The 24392-nt window shown below is 45.0% G+C and overlaps 1 protein-coding gene across 8 annotated transcripts in view; it reads left to right on the forward strand.

The window, feature by feature from the left end:
• The window catches only part of LOC146871815 (plasma membrane calcium-transporting ATPase 4-like), a 1579909-nt gene that overhangs the window by 876853 nt on the left and 678664 nt on the right, over window positions 1-24392 (forward strand). For all 8 annotated transcript variants that reach the window (XM_085651731.1, XM_085651670.1, XM_085651690.1 and 5 more), the window contains exon 4: window positions 15987-16184. In XM_085651731.1, coding sequence (XP_085507857.1) covers window positions 15987-16184 — 198 coding nt within the window. The remainder of the gene's footprint in view (window positions 1-15986; window positions 16185-24392) is intronic.

Genomic DNA, 24392 nt, shown 5'->3' on the forward strand with positions numbered 1-24392 from the left:
AGGAATGTTAAACCAGCATATACGTGGGTGTGTGCTAAACTGGTGAAGACTGCCATGTTTTGGTGTGGGATATGATTGCGTCTGTAAGAATAAAAATAGATTGAAACCACAACTTCCATGTCGGAATCCTCCCTCAGCAGTTGTGGTTTTTTGCAAAGGTGTAGCGTGCATTAAAGGCTTCGGCGGATTTGTGTCAGAATCCAAATTCCACTCTGTGATGTTTCGAATGGCTCCTATCTCAGATTTGGCATCTGTAAAGGCAAGGTCATTTGAAGAAATGTAATATCAGCCTCTTGTGTTAATGTTTTGTACAATGAACATTCTGCATAGGCAGTGCCACTGGAATTTTGCTGCAGGGGAGTGCCAAATTATGCCGCAGTGCTGAATAACCTAAGGAACAAGAAGAGGCAATTTTTGCCACTCCACTCTAATCCAATCCACTCCACTACGATCCAGTCCACTCCGATCTAATCCCCTCTACTCCACTCCAATCTAATCCACTCTAGTCTACTCTAATCCACTCCAGACCACTGAAACCACTCCACCCTAAACTACTCCAATCCTCTATAATACACTAAACCCTAATCCACTACACCCTAAGGGCAGAGATACCCCTTCGGGGGTCAATTCAGGCGCTATACAAACAAATAAATAAAACAAAATAACGAATCCACTCTAGCCCAGTTCACTCTGCTCCAATTTACTCCACTCTAATCCACACCTCTCCTCACTAATCCATTCATATCCAATCCACTCAACTTTAACCCACTCTACTCTAATCCACCTCAATTCAATTCAGTCCACTTTTTTTATCCACTCGAATGCACTCTGTTCTAATCCACTCCACCCTAATCAACTTCACCCTAATCCATTCCGTTCTATTCTACTCCACTACACTCCACCCCACTGCAATACTCTCCACTCCACTACAATACACTCTACTCTACTCCACTCTAATCCATTTCATTCAAATCTATTTCACTCCAATCTACTCAATTCTAATGTAGTGCACTCTAATCCACACCACTCCACTATATGACACTCCACTCTACAACAATCTTCTGAATGCCATTCTACTCCACTCTATTACACTCCACTTTAACACACTACTGGACTCCACCTCCCAAACCTTCAGCCATGCTGAACAGCAGCCACACTGGTGTTCAACATGACTAAAACGCACTGTCAGAGCCAATAGCTCTTGCATAGGAGAGATCTATTGGCTTTGCCAGTTTGTGTGTCATGTATTGCTAGGAGTCGAGTCACTCATTGGATCTAGTCATGAGAATGCAGTGCAAAAAGTTTTCAATTAGATATAGTTTTAGTATTCCTATATGTCTTTTCTTGCTAGTAGCACAGTTAGTATTTTGTTTTTTTACAATAACTGCCTTTGCTTAACCTGCTTCTGAATCGCTGGGAAGCAATCATTCGTATATCTGCTTAGCGGTGGCATGTCAAGTGTTAAACTTTCAGTACTTTCTTGCTTATCAGCAAACAACACTTTGCAAGCTCAAACTTGGTAGATCTCATTTTTAAGGAGCGAAGCCAAACTTTGTTCCAGGTAGTGTGCTGCTGGCTAAAAAGCCTCGACTGGCCGAAAGTGTCACACATGACCTGGAGTAAGCTTGAAAATACTACAGTCTCCTGTCAGGATCGCCAAACGTTTAGCAGAATTGATCAGGTTACCATTATCAGTAGAAGGACTGATGCATAGCTTGCCACGTGTCAGAATCACCTTTAAAAGGTGTTTAATGGTCAGTCACATGTAAGATTTGAATTGAAAGCCATGTGGGGCTTATGCGTGCCATTCAGCTTACTGGAAGGATAGTAGAGTTGGACACTGTCAAGTTGCACGTCAGGATCAATTCTGGAAGGCGGCCTGGGATTAAGCAGAATCATTCATATCTTTCAGTTGGAAAGAGCAGTTGGAAACAGAAGTAGAGTTTCAGTCATCTAAGGCTGACTTCAAGGTAAAACAGTTGTATAAAGATAAAAAGTAACCATAAAACACATAACATGCATATTGGTAGAGTACGCATTCACTCTGAGGAGCCTGTTTGGCACCCTTGACAGATACAGGAAATGTGTTGTTACTCATCTCAATGATGCCTATTTTATCAGCCTTGGCAGGATGAAATTCTGAGTGTACATGTTGGGATTTGAACCCGTGGCCAGGGGTTAAAGCACAGATCCCTGTAGTAAAATGCTTTCTGATGGATACATCTGCCAGTGGATTCCTCACCTTGTGAATATCCCCTGCGCCAGCAACGTTCGGAAACTTTTGTAGCAGTCCACGCCGATGAGGTCGAAGACGACGTCAGAGACACGGCTCCGCTCGCGACTCCGCTGACGTCACCGGCTCCATAAGAAGACCTCGTCGGCGTGATGACGTCAGTTCCCTTTTTTCCGCGCCGACGACGCCAATGGATTTCGGGAATCGTTACTAGTGGCATTACTTGTTACTTTGTGTATTTTCTGGAATTTCTCTGTTCTTCTTTGATAATGTCAACGAGGAAGTCTGGTTTCAAGCCTTCCCGAGAATGTGGCAAGCACATGTCTATCACCGACCCGCACGACGATTGTGTTTGGTGTTTGTCTTCAGACCACGATGTGGGAGGTTGCTCAATCTGTCGTAAAATGAGCTTGAAGGCGCTTAAAGAAAGAGAGGCGAAGCTCTTCATCGCCCGAATGAAGAAGAAGGAAAAAAGAGGAAGAAGGAGGTCTGGATCCAGGTCGGCGTCCAAGTCGACTTCGGGGCATGCTTCAAAGAGTAAGAAGCATAAAAAGAAGAGGAGGCATTCTTCGCATCATCATTCCGATAAAGGTTCGGCTTCGAAGACGAAGTCGCTTACTCGACGTCGGAGAGAGTCAGTGTCTCCTTCTCCAGTCCCGGCTTCGCCTCCAACTCCTTCTTCTCCGGTGACTTCGCCGGTTCCGGCTGCTTCTCCAGTGCCGGTGTCATCCCCTGCGCCGGTTCCATCTCCGGCTCCAGCGAGTCCTCTGGCTGCGTCTCCGACTCCGGTCCCGGATGAGGATTGTCAGGCTCCGGGTGAAACTGTGACGCCGCTTGTTCCACCGTCGGTGCCGGCAGGCCCGAGTCCGGTGTTACCTGACCAGTATCCTGCTTTTCCTGGTCCAGGTCAGGACCCTACGCATTACCTAAATGCTATGTATGGGGTGTTTTCAATAACCCTGGTGCACCTATGGGTCCGATGGGTCCGATGGCTTTCAATTTGGGAGTGCCGCAGGTCTACCCTCAAGCTCCATTTATGCCATTCTTTCCAGCGACGCCGTCTTGGCAGCTACCGGCGCCGCAAACATCGACGCCGCTTCCCTCTTCACCGACGCCGACTCGACTTCGTTCGACGCCGGCTGCTCTAGCTGATCCGCGTTCGACGCCGCTGCCGGCGCCGTCGGATTCGCACACGGCGCCACCGACGCCGCAGATCCGGATTCGTTCAAGGAGGGAAGCACAGAGTGGTGGATGAGAGACGCTTTCTGTTGGAAGAGGCTGAAGAGGGAGAGTTAGTGGAATCTGATGATGTGTTTGAAGAGTTAAAGGAGGCAAGTGGACTGTAATTGTCTCCAGAGTGGGAGATCACTCCACCATCGGATGAACCCTCTAAAGAAGCAGCACCGTATCATGCGGTGATTAGAAAAGCTGCGGAATTGTTGGATCTCCAATTACCAACAACAGAGTTTAAAGCTAATATTCTTACTGAGGTGTTGCATTCACCTACTGCGGTATCGGAACCCTTGCTACCCTTTAACGAGGCTATTATGGAACCTGTGCTAGAGGTATGGCGCAAACCTTTTTCAGCTCCTGCAGTCTCCAGGGCAGTTGCAAGGAGATATAGAGTGGCTCCGGGGGATCCTGAATTTTTAACTTCGCACCCTTCGCCTGAAAGCTTGGTAGCTCAGGCGGCTTGTTCGGGACGATCAAAAGGGGCATTTCCTCAGGTTCCAGGAGACAGGGAGGCTAAGAAGGTGGACCAATCGGCCAAAAAGGTCTTTTCATCAGCCATTATGGCTCTTAAGTCGTCAAATGCAACGTGTTTGTTGGGGCGCTATATCCATGCGCTTATGGACTCGGCAAAGAAGTTGGCACCAAAGCTGTCAGAAGAGGATAGGGCCGGCTTCAATGAAGTACTGACTGATGCCCAGGCGGCTGCTCGCCAAGTTATCCAAAGTGGTCTGGACACAGCAGACTCAGTTGCCAGGGTCATGGGGTCTTCGGTCGCCACCAGGAGGGGTGCGTGGCTAAAGTCCTCTGAATTCTCCTCTGATGTGCAGTCAACTTTATTAGACTTGCCTTTTGATGGGTCTGGTTTGTTCGGGAAGAAGGCGGATGCTGCTCTCGAACGATTCAAGGAGAGTAAGGCTACGGCTAGGTCGTTGGGCCTTCAATCCCAGCCGAGAGGAACTTTCAAAAGGTATAGAGGCTTTGGTAGGGCGACTTTTCGCTCTTACAGACCAGTCCAGCAGCAACAACAACAGCAAGGCTCTTTGTCCAAGGGATACAGAGGAAGAGTTAGGGGTCGCTCACATGGCCGTCAACTCTCCTCCTCCTCTTCCTCTTCCTCAGTCCCTCCCACCTCCGCAAAGCAGCCCTAGATTCGACATTCCGGATCATGCTGGTCCTGTGGGGGGCCGGCTTACCCATTTTCTACAAGATTGGGAATCTGTAACTACAGATCTCTGGGTTCTGGATCTTGTAGAAAATGGGTACGCCCTTCCCTTTCGGGAATTCCCTCCAAATTACCCTCCTTGCCAAGGGGCTTGCTCGGAGGACCACCGTCTTCTCCTGCAGGAGGAAGTCCTGAAGTTGTTTCAGAAAGGTGCGATAGAGGTGGTTCCGGAGCAGGAGAGGGGTCAGGGATGTTACACCCGGTATTTTCTGATTCCGAAAAAGGACGGCAGGTTACGTCCGATATTGGACCTCAGAATCCTGAACTTTTACCTGAAACAGGAGAAGTTCAAGATGCTCACCCTTGCGCAGGTTCTTCAGGCGCTGAATCAGGAGGACTGGATGGTGTCGCTCGACTTGCAGGATGCGTATTTCCACATCCCCATCCTGAAGTCGCACAGGAAGTACCTCTGGTTTACGGTAGGGTCACAACAGTATCAGTTTGCGGTCCTCCCGTTTGGTCTTACTTCGGCACCTCGAGTCTTCACAAAGGTGATGGCGGTGGTGGCAGCCCATCTCAGAAGGTCGGGGATTTCAGTTTTCCCTTATTTAGACGACTGGCTGATCAAGGCGGAGTCGTTGGAGAAGGTGCTGCGTCATCGGCAGGATACAACTCGGCTGTTGTACAAATTGGGTTTTTCGATCAACGTGCCCAAATCTCACCTGGTGCCCTCTCAGCGCAACCTGTTCATAGGTGCGGTACTGGACACTACTGTGTGTCGAGTATTCCCTCCTCCACAAAGGATTCTCGACATACAGGAAATTATTCCTTTTTTTTCAACGGAGCGGTCGTTCCAGTTCTGAAGGTCCTTCGCCTGCTCGGTCTGTTCGCCTCCTGCATCCTGTTGGTCAACCATGCACGCTGGCACATGAGGGCGCTACAGTGGTGCCTCCGCAAGCAGTGGTATCAGCACAAGGGAGATCTCAGGGAGTCTGTGAGGATCTCCAGAGAATCTGCAGCGGAAATGTCTTGGTGGAGCGTGGAGGGCAATCTGTCCCAAGGGAAGCCCTTCCATTTACCTCCATCGGTGGCCACAGTGATAACGGATGCATCCACTTTAGGGTGGGGTGCTCATCTGGGGGATCTGGAGATCAAGGGTCTTTGGTCTCCGGAGGAAAGGTTGCTTCACATCAACCTTCTGGAATTGCGGGCGATTGGTTTGGCACTCAAGGCCTTCCTTCCTTCCCTTCGCGGTCAGTCTGTTCAAGTTCTGACGGACAACACGACGGCGATGTGGTATATAAACAAACAGGGAGGGGTGGGGTCTCTTTGTCTCTGCAGAGAGGCCCTGCGTCTATGGTCCTGGGCTCAGGACCATCGGATTTGTCTGATGGCAAATCATCTGGCCGGGGTGTTGAACGTGCGTGCGGACAGTCTCAGTCGGCAGTTCTCCGCCGACCACGAGTGGAGGCTTCATCTGGAGGTGGTTCGTCACATCTTCCGGATGTGGGGAACTCCTCGGGTGGACCTGTTCGCCACTCACGAGAATGCTCACTGCCCGTCATTCTGCAGTCTCCAGTATCCGCTGCAGGGGGCGTTAGGGGACGCATTTCAGTTGAGTTGGGACTCTCGACCCCTTTACGCTTTTCCTCCCATACCCTTGATTCCTCGGGTTCTGAGGAAGATTCGCCAAGACCGGGCCCAAGTTATATTGGTCGCCCCGGATTGGCCAAGAAGGGTGTGGTACACAGATCTTCTCCACCTCTCCTCGTGCCCTCCGCTCCGTCTCCCTCTGAGGGCAGACCTCCTCTCGCAGTCGAAGGGGCAGGTTCTACACCCCCACCTCCAGAGCTTACTCCTTCATGCCTGGAGATTGAACGGGGCAACCTGAATTCTTTCACTCTCCCGCCAGATGTGGTGGATGTTATTTTATCGGCCAGGCGACATTCCACCAAATCCATATATTCCTATAGATGGTCTAAATTTGTACTCTGGTGTGGGGAGAGGTCAATTGATCCTTTGAAGGCTCGTTTGTCTAACATTTTGCAGTTTGCCCTTTCTCTTGCTCAGCAAGGCTTTGCTGTGGCTACAGTTAAAGGATATTTAAAGGCTTTGTCGGCATTCCTATGCCTGCCGGATCAGCCGTCACTGTTCAAGTCACCTATTGTTCTTCGTTTTATAAAGGGTCTTACAAATAAGTTTCCTCATACTCCCTTTATTGTGCCCCAATGGGACTTAAATCTTGTATTAACCTATCTTATGGGTTCTCCCTTCGAGCCCTTACATAAGTGTCCCTTGAGGCTGTTGTCTTTCAAGACGGTATTCCTTATCGCAATTACCTCGGCAAGGAGGGTAAGTGAGCTTCAAGCTCTTAGTTCAAAGCCCCCATTCTTGACTGTGCATGCTGAACGAATGGTACTCCGGACCAGGGCTGCGTTTTTGCCTAAGGTGGTAACTCCTTTCCATCTGGGACAATCCATTACCCTTCCTTCTTTTTATCCTCCCCCCTCATCCTTCCAAGGAGGAGGTGCGGCTTCACCGCTTGGACCCTAAAAGGGTGGTGAGCTTTTACCTGGGCAGGACAAAGGACATCACGGTTGATGATCAGCTCTTCGTGGGCTTTGCTGGCTGCAGGAAAGGTCGAGCGGTGCACAAGTGCACCCTTTCCAGGTGGATTGTCTTGTGCATCAAGATTTGCTACTCTTTGGCTGGTAAGGAGCCTCCGGAGGGTTTAAGGGCTCATTCCACTAGAGCAAAGTCTTCCACCTCTGCTTTGTCTAGGGGGGTTCCTGTGGAGGACATTTGTAGAGCTGCAACTTGGGCCTCCCATCACACCTTCGCAAAACATTATTGTTTGGACACCGAGGTGAGGAGGGACGGACACTTTGCTCGTTCCGTCCTTCAGGATTTTCTGGTGTAGAAGGGTGGACACCCTCCTCCGGGAGTGGGGACTGCTGTGGAATCTATTCACAAGGTGAGGAATCCACTGGCAGATGTATCCATCAGAAGAACAAGTTACTTACCTTCGGTAAGGCTTTTTTTGGTGGATACAGTATCTGCCTGTGGATTCCTCACTGACCCACCCGCCTCCCCGTTGTCCATCCTTCTATACCAGTGATTCTATATCAGTATTTCTATGCTGTATTTCTATTGATGGTTTCAAATTGGTTTATTACTGTCAAGGAAGTGATGTTATTTATATTCTCTACACTGTGTGTGTTAATATGCATTTTGTGTACTGTGTATGCTGTTTATGTACATATTGCTGTCAGTCCGTCCGTGTGCCTCGAAAGCACGGAAAAAAGGGGCGGAACTGACGTCATCACGCCGACGAGGTCTTCTTATGGAGCCGGTGACGTCAGCGGAGTCGCGAGCGGAGCCGTGTCTCTGTGACGTCGTCTTCGACCTCATCGGCGTGGACTGCTACAATAGTTTCCGAACGTTGCTGGCGCAGGGGATATTCACAAAGTGAGGAATCCACAAGCAGATACTGCATCCACCAGAAAAAGCGTTACCGAAGGTAAGTAACTTGTTCATCTCGGCGCTCCTCATTTGGGCAGACTATAAAACTCTGCTTTTTAGCGTCGCTGAGCTGTCACTAAAATGTAACTTTCAGTTGCGAAGGTGAACAGGCATTGCCAAAGCCCAGACCATTTGACTTTGACAGTGATTTTTGCTGGTGCTATTCCACATCTGCAAAAGAAACAAAAACACTACTTGACTGTCTATGTTGCAGTGGATTAGAACAAAAGCCGCATCATGATGACACATAAGTGTGCATGCATCATAATGTCTTGCAATTTTCATGTTTTGGTGGCAGCCAATTATATTGAAGTGGCAAATCAAAAAAAAAAATATGCACGAAAAAAGGAGCAGCCCAGTAGCAAATACCAGCTGCTGTGCCCTACAAAAAACAGAAAACAGTTTTGGAAGATGATGAAAGCATAGACTGGAAATGTAAGAGGCAGTGGGAACAATAGAAAAGTAGCGGGTGTTTGGAGAAGACTGTGTGGGTGTGGGATGTGGCAAATGGAGTGGGCATAGGGGAGCAACAGAGCCACTGTGAAGGAGAAGAGGTCAATTGTTAAAAGTAAAAACAAAAAAAAGCATGTTAGGGAGAGGTGGAGGGAGTAAAGGATGAGGATCTGGGAAGGAGGAAGCAACCGTGAGATCATGGGGACGGGGTTGGAGGGAGTATTTGAGGGTGGAACAAGTACATGACATAGAGAGCAAGAAAACACACGGGCTCCCATGGAGTACTGAAAGCAAAAGAAAAATGTCATTCCTGAATATGAGAAGTGAAAGGATACAAGTCATCGAATCAGAAGTATTTTCTCTGCACAAGATCTGTTTATAATTTTTTATTGCAATCTCCTCGACAGATATGCCCATCAACATTGGGACGACTTGTACTTGTACAGGAGATTTTCCTATACCCTCCCACCCTAGTACCATTTGTATCCCTGGCAATACTGAATTTCAGAGCTCTCGGTGTGATTCTAATCCTGGTGGCCATGTCAGCGATTATTCTTTTACATAATACAAAGAGCAGAAGGGACTTCTCTGTATTCCATTATAAAACGGCAATCTCACAAAGTTTTCACCCAAACCTGGAGGAACTACAGTTGATGGCTGGGCGCATGAAACTGCAGAATTTGACCATCTAAGGCTAACCAACAAAACACAGACTTTCCATGAGAAAGTGGTGCTATGTCTTAAAGTGTAAAAGATACCTCCTATTATTTGAGATAAACAGTGTTCGACTTTCTGATGAAACAGTAGTAGCAAGCTATCTCACATTCTAAAGAGTTCATCTGTCAGCGGTTACAGCATACATTGAGAGAGACACACACACACACACCTTGTTGATGATCTACTAATGAGAGAGTTCATGGACGGAGCAAGGAGTCTTTCCTCCCCCACCATATACACTTCCACCACCACAGTGGTACCTGAACCTAGCACTAGCAGGTCTGATGGAGCCACCCTTTTAGCCCATGCACAAGGCTTAACTTGTTTCTCAGGCTAAAAACAGCATTCTTTGTCATGGTTACATCACTCAGGAGAGTAGGTAAACTACAATCACTCATTGTACAGATTGATTCCGTAACTATAAAAATAAAGTTCTCATGAGGACAAACCCATTTTTTTTTTTACTTACGAAAGGCGCCGTCGCCGTTTTAAATCAGTTGAATCATCACACTACCGAGTTTGTTTCAGAAGCCCACTAATGCAGCAGAAGGGGCACTTCACACTTGGATGGAAGGAGGGCAGAAATGTATTAAATCCAGGAAACGATAAGTACCAAATAATCGACACCGTTTTTTAGTGGTACTTTCCACACAATCATGGGACACAGCTGCAACCAAAAACATAGCAAAGTGGATAGTATGAACAAATTAAAATTGCTAAGCCATGGACATAAAGACATTACAAGTAAGACCAATAATCCACTCCACCAAAAAGAAAAGGGCAATGTGTGCATTCATGTTCAATAAATATGTCTTTGCTGGAAACCTGCCAAGCAGCTACAAGGTCATTAGATCAAGCCTTTGATAGAGCGCTTTCAGCAATCTATATTGTATGGGTGCACTATATTCATGGTTAAGACTCACTCACATGTAGTTTATAGTTTGCAGTGTTTTATGATCATTAAGATGTATTTAGTTGAATCACTTAAACATTAATCGTAGTGAATACATTCAAGTAGAACCGTATATGTATTGAAATTCCTGAATGTATAAGATACAGGATGATAATATATTCATATAGTGTAACTGTGATTAGATTAAGTTGTCCGAGTCTAGGTCCAAAATCGCAAATTGTTTTTAGTTTTGCATCTCCTTGGTCTCTCAAGAAAAAAATAATTTCATGCTTGTTGTGTTTGAAAAACAGAGTGTTCTCATCCTACTGCAGGTGCAGGAATACAAACTCATTATTTTCAGATTGAAGAAGATACTCGGAATGTCTTTGAAGATGGCTGGAAAGCGAGAAGGGGGGACGCTTTTCGTGTCTGGCCTATCTGGGAACCAAGGCCATTCGAACAAAGAAGATTTAATTAAAAGGCTCCTGGAAATTTACCACACAGACAAAGTTGCAATGGAAGGTTTATGATGACGTATTGCCAATTGAATCCTATGTTTTTTGTTGATGCGCAGGGACAGTGAAACCAGACTTCTTCTAGCTTATGGAGGAGAAGGAGCATCTTAGAGCGAGCTCCGAAGCCTTAAATTTATCAACCCATTTGACGTGAGTACTTCTTAGGAAGTCAACACGTGCTGACACATTTGGGAAATGATGGAAGGGAATTAGGTAGGACCTCCATTTAGAGCAGTGTAGGGAAAGATATTGTATTTCTTCCTAATTAAAAGGGACCTAGACTCTGCATCTATTCTTTGTTGCATTCTGATTTTGGACTTTACCCTTTTGTGCCGAATAACCTATATTCGTAGATTCTGCTCTGTTTTGATCTTTTTTAATCTATATACTTTGATTCTTCGCTGTGTCTACATCCAATTGTTTTTGGCCTTATAATAAATTGACAAAACTGAAGTTCGGAGTCTGTGGTCCTTTAAGGCATGTCTATATTGAAAGTATACTCCTGAATTGTTTTGCTCCCCTCAACCACTTTAAGTAGGTAAATAAAAGACCATCTGAGCCAAATTTGGAGAGGAAAATAAGAGGTGCAATTTGGCGTAATCACCTTCTTTAGACTCTATTGTGTTGCTATCAATACTGGGAAAGAAATGGAGATTTAACAATCCATATTTAAACACGCATTCTCCTTTACTCCCTATTCAAACCCCCTTTCCCTCTACAAGGGCAATAACACTGCTACATAATCTGTGCACAGCATGGGAATCTAGAAGGCACTTCAGTCTGCATAAGAAACCTGTTTTTTAAGTTTCTAGTTTAAATGCTAGAGAATCTGTTAGATCCACATGAAATCTTCCCATTTCCCTGATGAAGGAGGATTAAAAAAAATAAGGATCCAAAATACTGGTCACTTACTGATGCATTGTCGGCTTACTTTGAACATCATACTCAGGCTCCGCCTACGTCCACACCTACCAACGGTAGAAAACGTTTTTGGCAGAATAGCACTTCTGTACCTAGCCACTAGATGACGTACGTATGCGCAGCTTGTCAATTTAGAAGAACTTCAAACTGCATAACCATAATTACAGGTAAAGTAACTGGCCTACACAGAATGTAATGACATTGGTGTGAAAAACAGGGGACCAGCGATTCAGGGTTCATTTTGGGAGGAGGTATGTTATGTAGCTTATTTTTCCTTCTTTTTCTCTAGATTATGACCGGCCCTAGGTTAGACTCCTCATGTCCAAAGGTCTCCAGTTAAATAGCAAGTGTCACTCCAGAAACTTAAAGCCTTGCTCCTGCTGCAGATCAGTTACTGTGACAAGGTAGTCTAACTTCTATCACACCTTAACTAAATGAGCATAACTTACTTTAGTGAGCAGTGAGACACCTGCCAGATCTACCCGGCTGTTCCCCTCACAATGAGAAGTTTACAGCATACCTTTATCGTATCTTTGTCATTTGTCTCCTTTTGTGTGGGATTGAAATTGTAAAAATTACATTGTTCAGTTTCTCAAACTGTTCTTAATACTTAGACTTGCCTGTTTAAGTGCTCCCAAATTTGGTGACAAGGCTGCACGGAAATATGTAACCCACTCAGGATTTCATTCTTTGGTCTAAAGGGGAAGCCGAGTATTTAATTTCGGCTCATAATTCTTTATCTAACACCTAGTTTTGCATCCTCCCCTCCATCAGAGCCTACTTTCTGCACCATATGCTTTAGCTACTGGTGGGTATTGCCCCTTCATCTTGCCACTGTCCTGTACAAACATGTCTATGATGTCTTCTATGCAGTTTATGTATATCGTGGAGTTACTAGCCATGCCCACACTCCTTGACGCAAATAAAAATATTGGATCTTACCTTCACCAGAACAGTTTCGTGTTGATAGCTTCTGCACTTGAAAATGTGTTTTAAAATTATTTGCTAATATCTAATCTCGGCTTTCCTGATGAGCTTGCCCCAGACTTCTCCCTGAACATTGTGCTCTCCTCTCCCTCACTGTACTATGGCTGTATATCCATCAGGGACAGAATTCCGACTGCCTTTCTAGTAACAAAGGTTGCCTGCCCATACAGAAGTAGATGTATACTGGCATTCTTTAGTCACTCTGATGTAACTAACCTCTTCTACAAAAGCTCTAGGGTTTACACCGGATTTCCATTTATACTTTGCCCACCTGCCACTGTGTTAGGATAATTAGGCACAAAGACCACCCACCACTGTTAAAACTAGGTGATGTCACCCTTATTTTAGCTTTTACATCTTACAACGTTGGGGTTAATTTCTGGCGTCTTTAGAGTATATGATGATACCTACGGCAACCTTTCAAAATACATCGCAGTTTCTCAGAAGACCCATCACATTCTGTGTGGTAAATGGCAGAATAGGAACTAGAACACATCACCGATAAATTGTAAAGCTCTATTTTGCAATACATTCCATGGTTACCCTTCACAGCCAAGGCTGCTTTCCAGTCATTGTCTTCCTAAACATATGTGACTGTAAAGTAAAGCGTTGGGGGACTTAAAATGGCTAGAAAGTAGAGATCTTGTTAGGTTGCCAACAGCAAAATCCCATACCGTCCACACCTTTTTACACTTCTTTCCCTTGTCCGACCTCTATGTGAAGTAAGCTATATGTTGACCTCCGATCCATCCTTCTCCAAACCCAGTTCAGAGATCATTTTAGTGTTTGTGCTCGATATTACAGCCTCTATTTAATTCAGCCTCGGTTTCAGTTATTCACTTTCGGAGGGGAAGCCTTCTGAGATTGAAAGGAGAAGCTTGACTCCGTTTGAATACCTTTTTTTTTTTTAGCTCTTCCATGTGTTTTCCTGGGAGGCTACTGCCTTAATGACCCAGCCCCACCCCTAGGACATACTGGACTATTTCAGCGGCACTAACGTGTCTGCATTAGACACAGCCACTTTCAACAAGTGACAGTGTTTCTGGACTCTTACTTTTGCTGCTCCCTGGCCTCATTGTTTTAGCAATTCCGCAACCTTTTTATTTCCTTCTAAGTGAGTGGGGAACTCCCTTGATTTAAAGAAGGAGCCTGGTAGGAAATGCTCGCTATCTTTAAATGGTGTTGCTGCCATTTAAATCCTTTTATGAGTTTCTTTTTGTCATGTTTATTTTAATTCAGCCTCCGTTTCCAGAGTTTTACCTTCCAGAAGGTGAGGCTTCCGAAAGCGGAAGGAGCAGCTGGACTAAAGTTGAAAATTGTATTTCAGCACCCCCACTTCATGTTTTCCCTAGGACTGTAGTGCCTCACTGACGTACTCATGCCCACTGGACATGGCGGGCTATTTTCAGAAGCACGCTAATACTTACGTGCTGATGGAGAGCCCGTCTGCTTCCATCCGCGCCCAGTGCCAGGAACCTTGCCCCTCAGGAAAGGATCTGCTATTCTCTATAGCAGTTTAAATCCCTCAGACCTACAGTTATGCCCTCCTGCAGCCTGTTTGAATTTAAAAACACATATCGTGACGTGTAACACATGTGGTTCCAGGTCTTTTACCATGATCTCCTATAATCCTGAACACATTTTGCCTCCAGTCACGCTGGCCATACAAATCAACCGTGAGATTAGCCTCGCCTTCCACCTTCTTAATACTAGATAGGTAGTTAAACACAGCATAGAACTGCACGATTTCCTATTTCATACGAAAACCCGGATGATCTATGGATCTGATATCGAAATGGCCATTTCTATAAGTTTCAAAACAAGGAAAGGCCAGCGAACACAACAGGGGAGATGTTGCAATTGTGTGGAAACGTATTTACACTTGCACGAGCCTGCAAAATGCATTCCCCAGTTGAGAATGTCTATTCGTTTTCAAGTTCAATCTCACCCAGTCCATCTCAAGAGCTCTTTACTTCGCCATCCCGAAGTGGGTAACCTTTCTGCACAACCCTCACAAAATCTGTGTGATAGCTTAGCTACTTTCTTTAAAGAAAAATGTTAAATTCGAACACCAAACAGACCAAGTCTCCTATTTACATTGGCAGACTGATATCGATCAGGGTCATCATTTAGTGAGTTTGCCCAACTACCTGAAGCAAATGTTTGCAAAACTTTTTGGATCCATCAACACTGTTCGATCCTGCACGTACCCGGCTTCTGAAATTAGTGAAAAAAGCAGTATGCCCTGCTATTATACAGATGAGCAGTCTCCTTGGAAGGTGCTAAATTACCGGCAAATTGGAAAAAAAAACTTATATCACCCCCCACCTCCCACCTCCTTTAAATATATATATATATAAATAAATATACAGCGGATCCTTCCCTACTTTTTAATTTTAGACCAATATAATCTATATACTATGGAACTCACTGTATCTAGGGATTCCCAAGCAGGTCCTTAACTGACTTAAAGGTGTACAGAACGCAGCAGCAAGACTTCTCGGGGTTTCTTTAAAAAAAAAAAAAATCAGTCCAACATCAGCTAGACGCATTTCTTTGGCTCCCAGTCTGTGAAATAAACTTGTCTAAAACCTTGTTTCAAACATGAAGCCTTTTACCATGCAAACCCAATCTACTTGGCTCACAAATTGCTCCAACATCTTCGTTCTGACAACAAACTTCTTTTCGAAGTCCGCAGATCTTTTTTTATTACTTTACCACCAAATAGTGGAATTCTGTGCCTCTTAATATGTGAGCCATGAATAACCACAACTCTTTTAGGAAAAATATTAAAACTTTGTTGGTCCTGCGTAAGCTATCACCATTCTCCTCAACAAGGCTGTATCCAGTGCCAGGATGCCTGGCAGCATCTTCGCGATTTACAAATTGCAAATAATTACATATCACTACTTAATGTCCCTTTTACAAACTGTTTTGCCAAGATTGTTATTAATTTTCAATTTTTCATCTTTATTTCTTTCTTCCTTGAATTATTTTTTTTATTTCTCTGACTCGCAATGAATTTGCAGAGACCTGTTCCACTTGCGCTGTTTATGCACGTAACAAAACTGTATTCCTAAAAAGGGTCCATGTAGGATGTGTCTCTGTGTGGGTGGTTAGAGAAGCTGTTATATCCTCTTTTAAAGGGTTTTATGGAGATTACTTTAAGTAAAATGTCAGTTGGGAGTTTTGGGCTGCTCCCAAAGGTGACTGGCTAAATAAATTTTGGAGTCTGTAGCCAGACTGATGCTTTGCAAATTGCACATAACCCAGCATTATGAATATCGCATACTTCTGCAGGCTGCCAAGGTCTGGTCTTGCTAACCTTTTTTTCCACTATCATTCATACAGGTCTATCTGGAAACCCAGCAGACTTGGAGAAGCGGAGGCAAGTGTTTGGCCAAAATGTGATACCGCCGAAAAAATCCAAAACCTTTCTTCAGTTAGTATGGGAGGCACTGCAGGATGTCACACTCATCATTTTGGAAATCGCAGCCATAATATCTCTTGGCCTTTCATTTTACCACCCACCTGGAGGCAATAATGAGTGTAAGTTTAAATGTTTGTTATTATCCATATGTACAGTAGTTACAGCTCATCACTGTGCCCAAGAAATCATATATATGCTTAGGGAATATTGCAGCATTAGCTGACTGACCAGTGGGAGGTTTTTGTGGGAAGTTCTTTGTGCCTAAATCTAGAGTCCTGTTTGACGCATTCTGTTTTGCGACAGTTAACTTGTGTATTTGAGAACAGCTGTCGTGTTGTATTATCCCCCTTCTATTTTATGTTGAATGTTTGTCCCTTAGAATTTACCGACTAACACTCCCTTGTGTGTATGTGGAGTAAGACGGTAGCACCTGGGACACACATGCTTTCAGCTGTGAAAGCAAAGTCCCCATGCTCAGGTGCGTTTCATTGTGGAGTCCATCTTGTGGTTGAGTACTTAGGCAAAAGACATCTTGTGGGTGTATCGACCAAGATTGTTGTGTCTCATTACCCAAGTCGCAGTGGTATACAATGTTAGAATGTGATATAGCTGTAAATGACTGCCATTTTGGCACAGAAAGTAAAACAGAAGAGAAGTTGTGAAATTGCCAGGGAGACAGTGCTCCTGTCATTGGCGATTTGTGAGGAAAGGTGCAGAACAATAAACCAGGAACCACACGCCTGAGGAACAGGAACAGTGAACTATGATCTGAAGTAGGAACATACCTTTCTTGTGTGTGATTCATGGTGCACAGAAAAAGATAACTGTGGAACATAGAAGTAGATCTGCACTACACAAGTAGAAGTTAGTGGATGCTTGGAGATTGTTAGAGTAAAGGATGTAGTAATAACTATGTTTTAAGAAGCACAGCAAAACATGCTAGCGAAGAATTTATTCAGAGTCCATTTATATGGGATCAAAGGCACACGGATGATAACGCTTTACTGAGTTTGACTATCGAAGAATTTTGTGTTTGATGCTACACTGAACAATAGTGAAGCCGATAACTTCCAAAATAAATCTTTGTGTTTATTTTTCAATAAACCTTTTTTGCACGTTATGTTGCTAGCATTCTTGTGAGAGACATAGGTTTTTTTTTCTCTTTATTTTTCTTTTTCTTTTTGACATCATAAACTTGTGTGGTCTGCTCCACCATGCAGAATGTTAGATCACCAACATTATTTCTAGAAGAGCTGAGGAACTTGTTATTGGTCAGTTGGTTGCTTGAGGAAATTAAAAAAAAAATACAAGAGGAACTTTTGGTTTGTAGGCATTTGACTTTTTATTTTTTATTTATGCTGCATGAATTGTGCAGGTATCATAAGAGGCAGCAAAAGAGGTCAACACAGGGACACGGAGTGCTGAACGATGCTACAAACAAGGAGAATACATAAAGGGAAATAGATCAAAGAATCTTAATGGGATAGAAAAAACATGTACAAAATAGTTAGGTTTCATGTTGGTTGGGATTCATGGTATCACATCTATACTGCAAAGAAGTGCAGTGCCATTGGAAGTGAGTATGGGACACGCGGAGTACAGCTCTTTTCAGTAGGGTGTGCAGAGGAGAACAAATGCCTGTTAGATGTATGAGAGTTAAAAATAAGGATGATGTGAGTGTTTTGTGAGAATTGATAGATACGTTGGGTTTTATAGTACGATGTTAACCCCTTCAGTGCCCATGACGAGATAGTCTCGTCATGGAGCGCGGTTGCGCTGTGCCCATGACGAGACTATCTCGTCATGAACCCCGCCCGCTAATTCAACGCCCGCAACAGGGCGGGGAAAGGGCGGGGCACTGAAGAGGTTAAATGGAGGGAAGAATGAACTGGTTGAAGACCTGTATGCACAGATTATGGTTGACAGAAAAAACGTATAACTTTATGTAGATTATAAATGATACAAGAATCAAAATTGTTACCCAGGAAGTGACAAAAGAGAGTAAGTGGAACAAATAAATGATTTTTTCCAGATTTAACAGTATCTGTGTATGGTGAGAGCAAGAGTGAACTTACAGGGAATACTAGACAAAGAAATCCTCTTACCCGAAGTAGTAATGGGAAAGTGTGTATTTTAAAGAAAGGATTGGACTTCCTAGTGTTGATGTATGCTATAAAGCTCAAGATGGTGTTGCCACCAGGAGAAAAGATTCCAAAGTCTGCAGTAAAAGATGATACTTGTAAGTGGGTGGTAAGTATGAGTAATTGTTTGAAGATGCATTAGGAAAATTGCAAGGATTTTCCTATAGCTCAAAGTTGAAGGAGGGTGTGTTGCCGGTGAAGCACAAGGGCTTTTTAGTATCTGAGTGGACTTATTCAAAATGTTGAAATCTGTGAGAGGAAGGCATAATCAAACCCATACTCCAAGGTTATCTCTCATTACGATTCTGGGAAGAGTTTGGAGAAACCTATATATGGACTTGCACTGCTTAAACAAGTAAATTTTGATTGAGAGTCATCTAGTACCGAGAACTGAAGATCTTGTTGGGCTGTAACTAATGTGTACTGATTTACCAGCTAAGATTTGAGGGCTGAATACTATCAGGTAGTGAGATAAAGGATCCCAACTTGTTATGACTTTCATCACCTTTGATGGTGCATACCAGTTTTTTAGGTCGAGCCTGGGCAGCGCATGCGCTACTCTTCAAGGCATGCTGTATTCAGGTATGGACTTGAAGCTCCGCCCACTCTCCACTCATCTTTTTGATTGGCTCCTGCTACTGTCCTTTCTAAGTGGTTGCTTCTGATTCGTTAATAGGCTTGTTAGTCCCGCCTTAGTAGCGCCTTGTCTGCATTTGTAACCTCCCATGAGGACTGGACTTTTTACTTGTGTTGTTACGCAGTCTGTTTTAGCTACAGTCTGTGAGCACTATTTTCTTTAATGTCTTTAATCTAATGTAGAAGTGAGTTATTTTATCTGTCTCACTGGTGCAGGGCCACCCTTTGTCTACGGGTTCACAATGAGGATCGACACTGGAGTGGAACAAAACACAACTTTATTATCCAGTATTAGTGTATCTTTCATAGACTCACATGCCTGAATCATTCCCTGTTGTCGGGATGGGAGTCCCCGGTACATAAGTAAAGTAATGTCCCATTAGACATATAGAGTAATAAGCCTAAGGCCTCACATTAGTAACATATCCAGGTCCTTTTGTAATAACGACCAAACTCTAGAGAACAACCAATCAACAGTCACCACCCCTGGAACCTTCCTGGAAGGCTTTTGACTTGGCTGCAGAGGCTTAAGGACAAAGAAGACCCCTTGTCCTCTGAGGAGAGTGAGAGCTCATCGAAATCCTCTTCTAAGGCTCCTCAAAAAAGTCCCAGAGATGTCTCTCCAGGTCCTTCTACGCAGCAACCTCAAAAGAAGACACAGAAAAAGTCTTCAGAGGCTTCAAAACTTGAAGATTTACCTGCCAGGGAGTCTCCTCCCATTCAAGGGTCGCAGAAACCAACAGCAGACCCTCTGACTCCTCCACCGAGGGTGAAACACACTTTTAAAAAGTCTTTCTCATCCCTGTCGACTACCATCTCGTCGACGGTGGCCTCAACGACGTCAAGATCTCCTCATACAGCTATTGGAGTGACCTCGTTGACGACGACCATTTCTACAATTTCGGTGTCGTCGGCATCCCTTTCGTCGACAACGTCTTCGTTGACGGCACATACCCCTTTGTCGTCGACGATCAAAATCAAGAAATCTTCGTCGACGGCTCGCTCAACGACGACCATGGCGACGAGTGCCTTGTCGTCGAGGATACGCACGTCGAAGAAGAGTGTACCGTCAACGACCATCCCGTCAGCGATGACTTTGTCGTCAACGAGAGGTCCCTCATCGACGGCAGTGCCCATTGTGACCATTGATAATTCTTCATCGACGACGACTATTCCGACGACGGCCTCGTCGATGACACCTAAATCAAAGACGGAAATTACATATTTTCAGCAAAAATTCACGAAACAGAGGCTGACGCCCTCTCTGACATCACCCAGTATGGTTCAACAATTACTTCCCTCTCAACTTTTTGACGAAGATGATGATTCGGATGAGGACAGTATGTTTAGGGCTGCAAGAATTCCCTCTGAACTCAATGTTAAATATTAGGAGGACTCTGATAATGATGATCAAGATATGGATGAGCAGGCGTACTATCATGACGAAAGCCATCATCAACAGCCACAGATGGTTTGTCTTCCCTCAGCCCTGGTCTCTGACCTGCAGTTTATGATCTCAGACTACAGGAAGAGGCCCCCTACCTCTGCTCCATCACCTGCTCCACCTCAGAGAGCGCAAGTTCCACCTCCACCACTTCCACCGCCTCTTACCATTGAAGTGCCTGTGCCGCCTCCTCCCTCTACGGATGATGAGGATGATGAACCATAAGAAGAAGGGGAAATTCAGGATACTCAGTCACATCATGACGAATGGGATGACTGTTATCCCTCTTCCAGCATCGCCATTGCCTCCTCAGGCGGACTCGCCTCACGAAGATATCGGAGGTTTCCATAATCTCCTGGAAAGAGCAGTACAACGTTTTCAAATTCCAATGCCGCCTTAACAACAGAACTGTTTCCTTTACGATTTCAAGGAACCTTTCAAAAAATCTGTTAGGTCTATGCCTATCCTAGATTATATCTGGGATCAAGGCATCAAGATAATGCAAAACCCTTCTACAGTTCCTCCAGTCTTGCCAAGATTGGATAAAAAAATATATAGGGCTCCAGATAATGCTCCAGCCTGCCTAATAGGCCATCCCAAGCCTGATTCAGTGATTACTCAGGCATCTCAATGCAGATCAAAAAACCCTTCTGCCCCACTTTCAGCGCCTCCAGATAAAGAGGGCAGACGCTTGGACAATATTGGAAAGCGTTTTTCCTCCATGTCGGCGTTAACGGTGTGAGCGTCTAACTCATTGCCGTGATTGGGACGCTACAACAAGCAGATGTGTTCAGACATTGCACCATACCTAGAGACCCTGCAGCAAGAGTCTAAAGAGGAAGCAAGAAAGGTGCTGCGGGAGGGCGAAAGGTCGGCTTCTGAAATTGACTGTGCGATGGACATCGCATCCACTGGTTTCCGCCAGCTGGCTGGGGCGGCGGTCCTAAGGCGCCAAGGATGGCTTAAGGCAACAACATTCCGGCCTGAAATTCAGACCAAAATCCTTGACATGCCTAATGATGGACAACTCCTTTTTGGTACTCACATTTCTGAAGCCCTCCAAGGGATCAAGAAAGATACAGATACAGCCAGGGCTTTGGGTGCCCTTCAATATAAAAGCACCCCTTTTCGAGGCACAAGGGGTAGAGGTCAATATTCTAACAGAGGAGGCTACCAGCAATATAGGTCTTCCTACTCCTCCTCTAACCAACAATACAGGCCACAATTTCAACAGAGGCAACAGACGCAGACTTCGTACAAGTCTTTCTTTCGCGGAAGGGCCGGACAACAGAACGATTCCGCCCGACACCAATGACTTCTCTCTGCCGCCAATCTCTGTTTCTTCTCCACCTTACAAAGTAGGAGGAAAAATATCCCATTATCTTCAGAAATGGAATCAAATCACAACAGATCATTGGGTTCTCCAGCTGGTGCAGTTTGGACATTCTCTAGAATTTGTGCAAACTCCACCACTGACACCTCCTCAACCTATGGCTCACAAACATTTACATCTCTTTCTACTGGAAATATTAATGATCCAGAAGGGAGCTACAGAACGGGTTCCTGTTCGTCAAAGAGGACAAAGTTTTTACTCCCGATTCTTCTTGGTGCGCAAAAAGGAAAAGAAATGGAGGCCAATCCTAGATTTAAGAAATCTATACAAATTCTTGAAGAAACAATCATTTTGCATAGTCACCATTCAGGAAGTCCTGCAGCTTCTCAATGCAAACGACTACATGGTATCCTTGGATCTCCAAGATGCCTATTTTCATATTCCTATCCACAGAAGACACAAAAAGTTTCTGAGGTTCGCTGTGGCCGGCAGACACTACCAATTCCGGGTCCTGCCTTTTGAGCTCAAATCAACCCCACGCATCTTCACAAAATGTCTTTCCCCAGTGGCTGCATACCTCAGGCAACAACATCACCAAGTCTTTCCTTATATCGACGATTGGCTCGTCAAGGCACCCTCTCTCGACAGTGCGAGAAAGTCTTCCAGAGCCTGTCTACGGCTTTTCAAAAGATTGGGTTTTACCCTCAACCCAGACAAATCAGTCCTACAGCCTTCCCAGTGGATAACATTTCTGGGACCTGTCCTGGATACAGTCCTGAAAAAAAGCTTACCCGTCACAGGGGCGACAACAAACTCCTGCATTTGGCAGAGCGCATACGGAGAAGAAAGTCTCTTTCAGTGCACCTATTCAAAACCCTCCTCGGAATGATGTCTTCCTGCATTCTTCTAGTTCCCTACTGTCGTCTCCGCATGCGTCCTCTTCAAGAGGCTCTCTCCGCTCAGTGGATTCAAATCAACGGATCCTTCGACGACATCATATAGGTGACTCCTCAGATGGTTGCATCTCTAGACTGGTGGACTCATCCACAAAATCTGTTTCGAGGCCTACCCTTTCTAACTCAAGCCTCTCCTCAAGTGATAACCACGGATGCGTCTCTAGAAGGTTGGGGAGCCTTCCTTCAGGAGCTTCAGATCAGCAGGAAGTGGTCATCTTCCGAGCGGAAACTACACATAAACCTCCTAGAGCTGAAAGCAGTCTATCTATCCCTCCTGGCTTTACTTCCCAGGATAAAAGGTTCACTAGTGCTTGTCAGAACAGACAATACTACGACGATGCACTACCTGAACAAACAGGGAGGAACTCGTTCACTCTCACTCTCTCAAGAATCTCAAAAAATTTGGAACTGGTCACTTCAGCACAAAATTTCCCTGCGAGCGGAGTATGTTCCAGGAAAAGACAACACATTGGCAGACTCGCTAAGCAGGCTGCAGACGACCTGCCACAAGTGCGAGTTAAACCAAGATACTCTCAACAGCATCTTCTCTCAGTGGGGCAAACCACTGTTGGATCTGTTTGCCACACAGCAGAACGCCAAATGCCAACACTTCACAAGCTGGCATCCCCAACCGGGATCTCTGGGGAATGCATTTTCAATAGCATGGTTCGGCGTATTCGCCTACGCCTTTCCTCTGATTCCCCTGATTCCCAGGCTCCTCAGGAAGATGAAGGCAGGGCCCTGCACGCTGATTCTAATAGCCCCAGCATGGCCTCGCCAACATTGGTTCACGGAATTCCATCTCCTCTCCCTGCAACCTCCAATTCCGTTGACACCGTTTCCATCTCTCCTCACAATGGACCAGGAACAAGTCCAACACACGGATCCAGCAGCTCTCAAATTATCAGCCTGGCTCCTGAGCTCCACGAATTTCAGGGCTCAAACATTCCTCCAGACTGCAGAGCAGTTCTATTTTGAGCGGATAGTACAAACAGGACTTATTCCTCCAAGTGGAAAAGGTTCTGTATCTGGTGTAGATCTGCTAGGTGCATCCCCTCACATCCTCTCCGGAAGAGATATTGCCATACCTTCTCCACCTGGCAACTTCGGGCCTCGCTCACGCTTCTATCAAAGTTCACCTGGCAGCAATATCCCGTTTCAGGAGATCTTACTCAGGACCTTCTCTTTGATCAAATAGATTGATAAAACAATTTCTCAAAGGTCTGTTTCGGACTTTCCCTCCCGTAAAGTCTCCACCTCCAACATGGCAGCTCAACACAGTCCTTGCTCAGCTTATGAGACATCCTTTTGAGCCGATACACAGAGCTGACCTCGAGTTCCTTTCCTGGAAGACTGCACTTCTTCTAGCCCTTCCATCCGCAAGACGAGTTAGTGACCTTCACACTTTCACAATACAAGATCCCTTTCTTCAATTCAAGAACGATAGGGTCATTCTTCGGACTAATCCAAAATTTATACCCAAAGTCCTGTCGGACTTCCACCTGAACGAGCCTATTGTCTTAAAGAATTTCTTTCCAAATCCTCAAACAGCAGCTGAAAGAGCTCTACATTCGTAGGATTTGAAATGCTGCCTTAAATTCTACCTTGACAGAACAAAAGCATTCCGCAAGTCCAACCAACTTTTCGCGGCTTACAGTTTACCTAGGAAAGGTTTTCCCCTTACAAAACAAAGTATTTCTAGATGGATCTCTGGTGTTATTGTCTTCTGTCACCAACAAGCTGGTTAACCTTTACAATCAAGAATTCGTGCCCATCCCCGGTGGCTCCCTCTCTCAATGTTTGGAAACGGGGTCTGG

The sequence above is a fragment of the Triturus cristatus genome, chromosome 1_1, assembly GCF_964204655.1.
Source record: "Triturus cristatus chromosome 1_1, aTriCri1.1, whole genome shotgun sequence".
NCBI classification, from domain to species: Eukaryota; Metazoa; Chordata; class Amphibia; order Caudata; family Salamandridae; genus Triturus; species Triturus cristatus.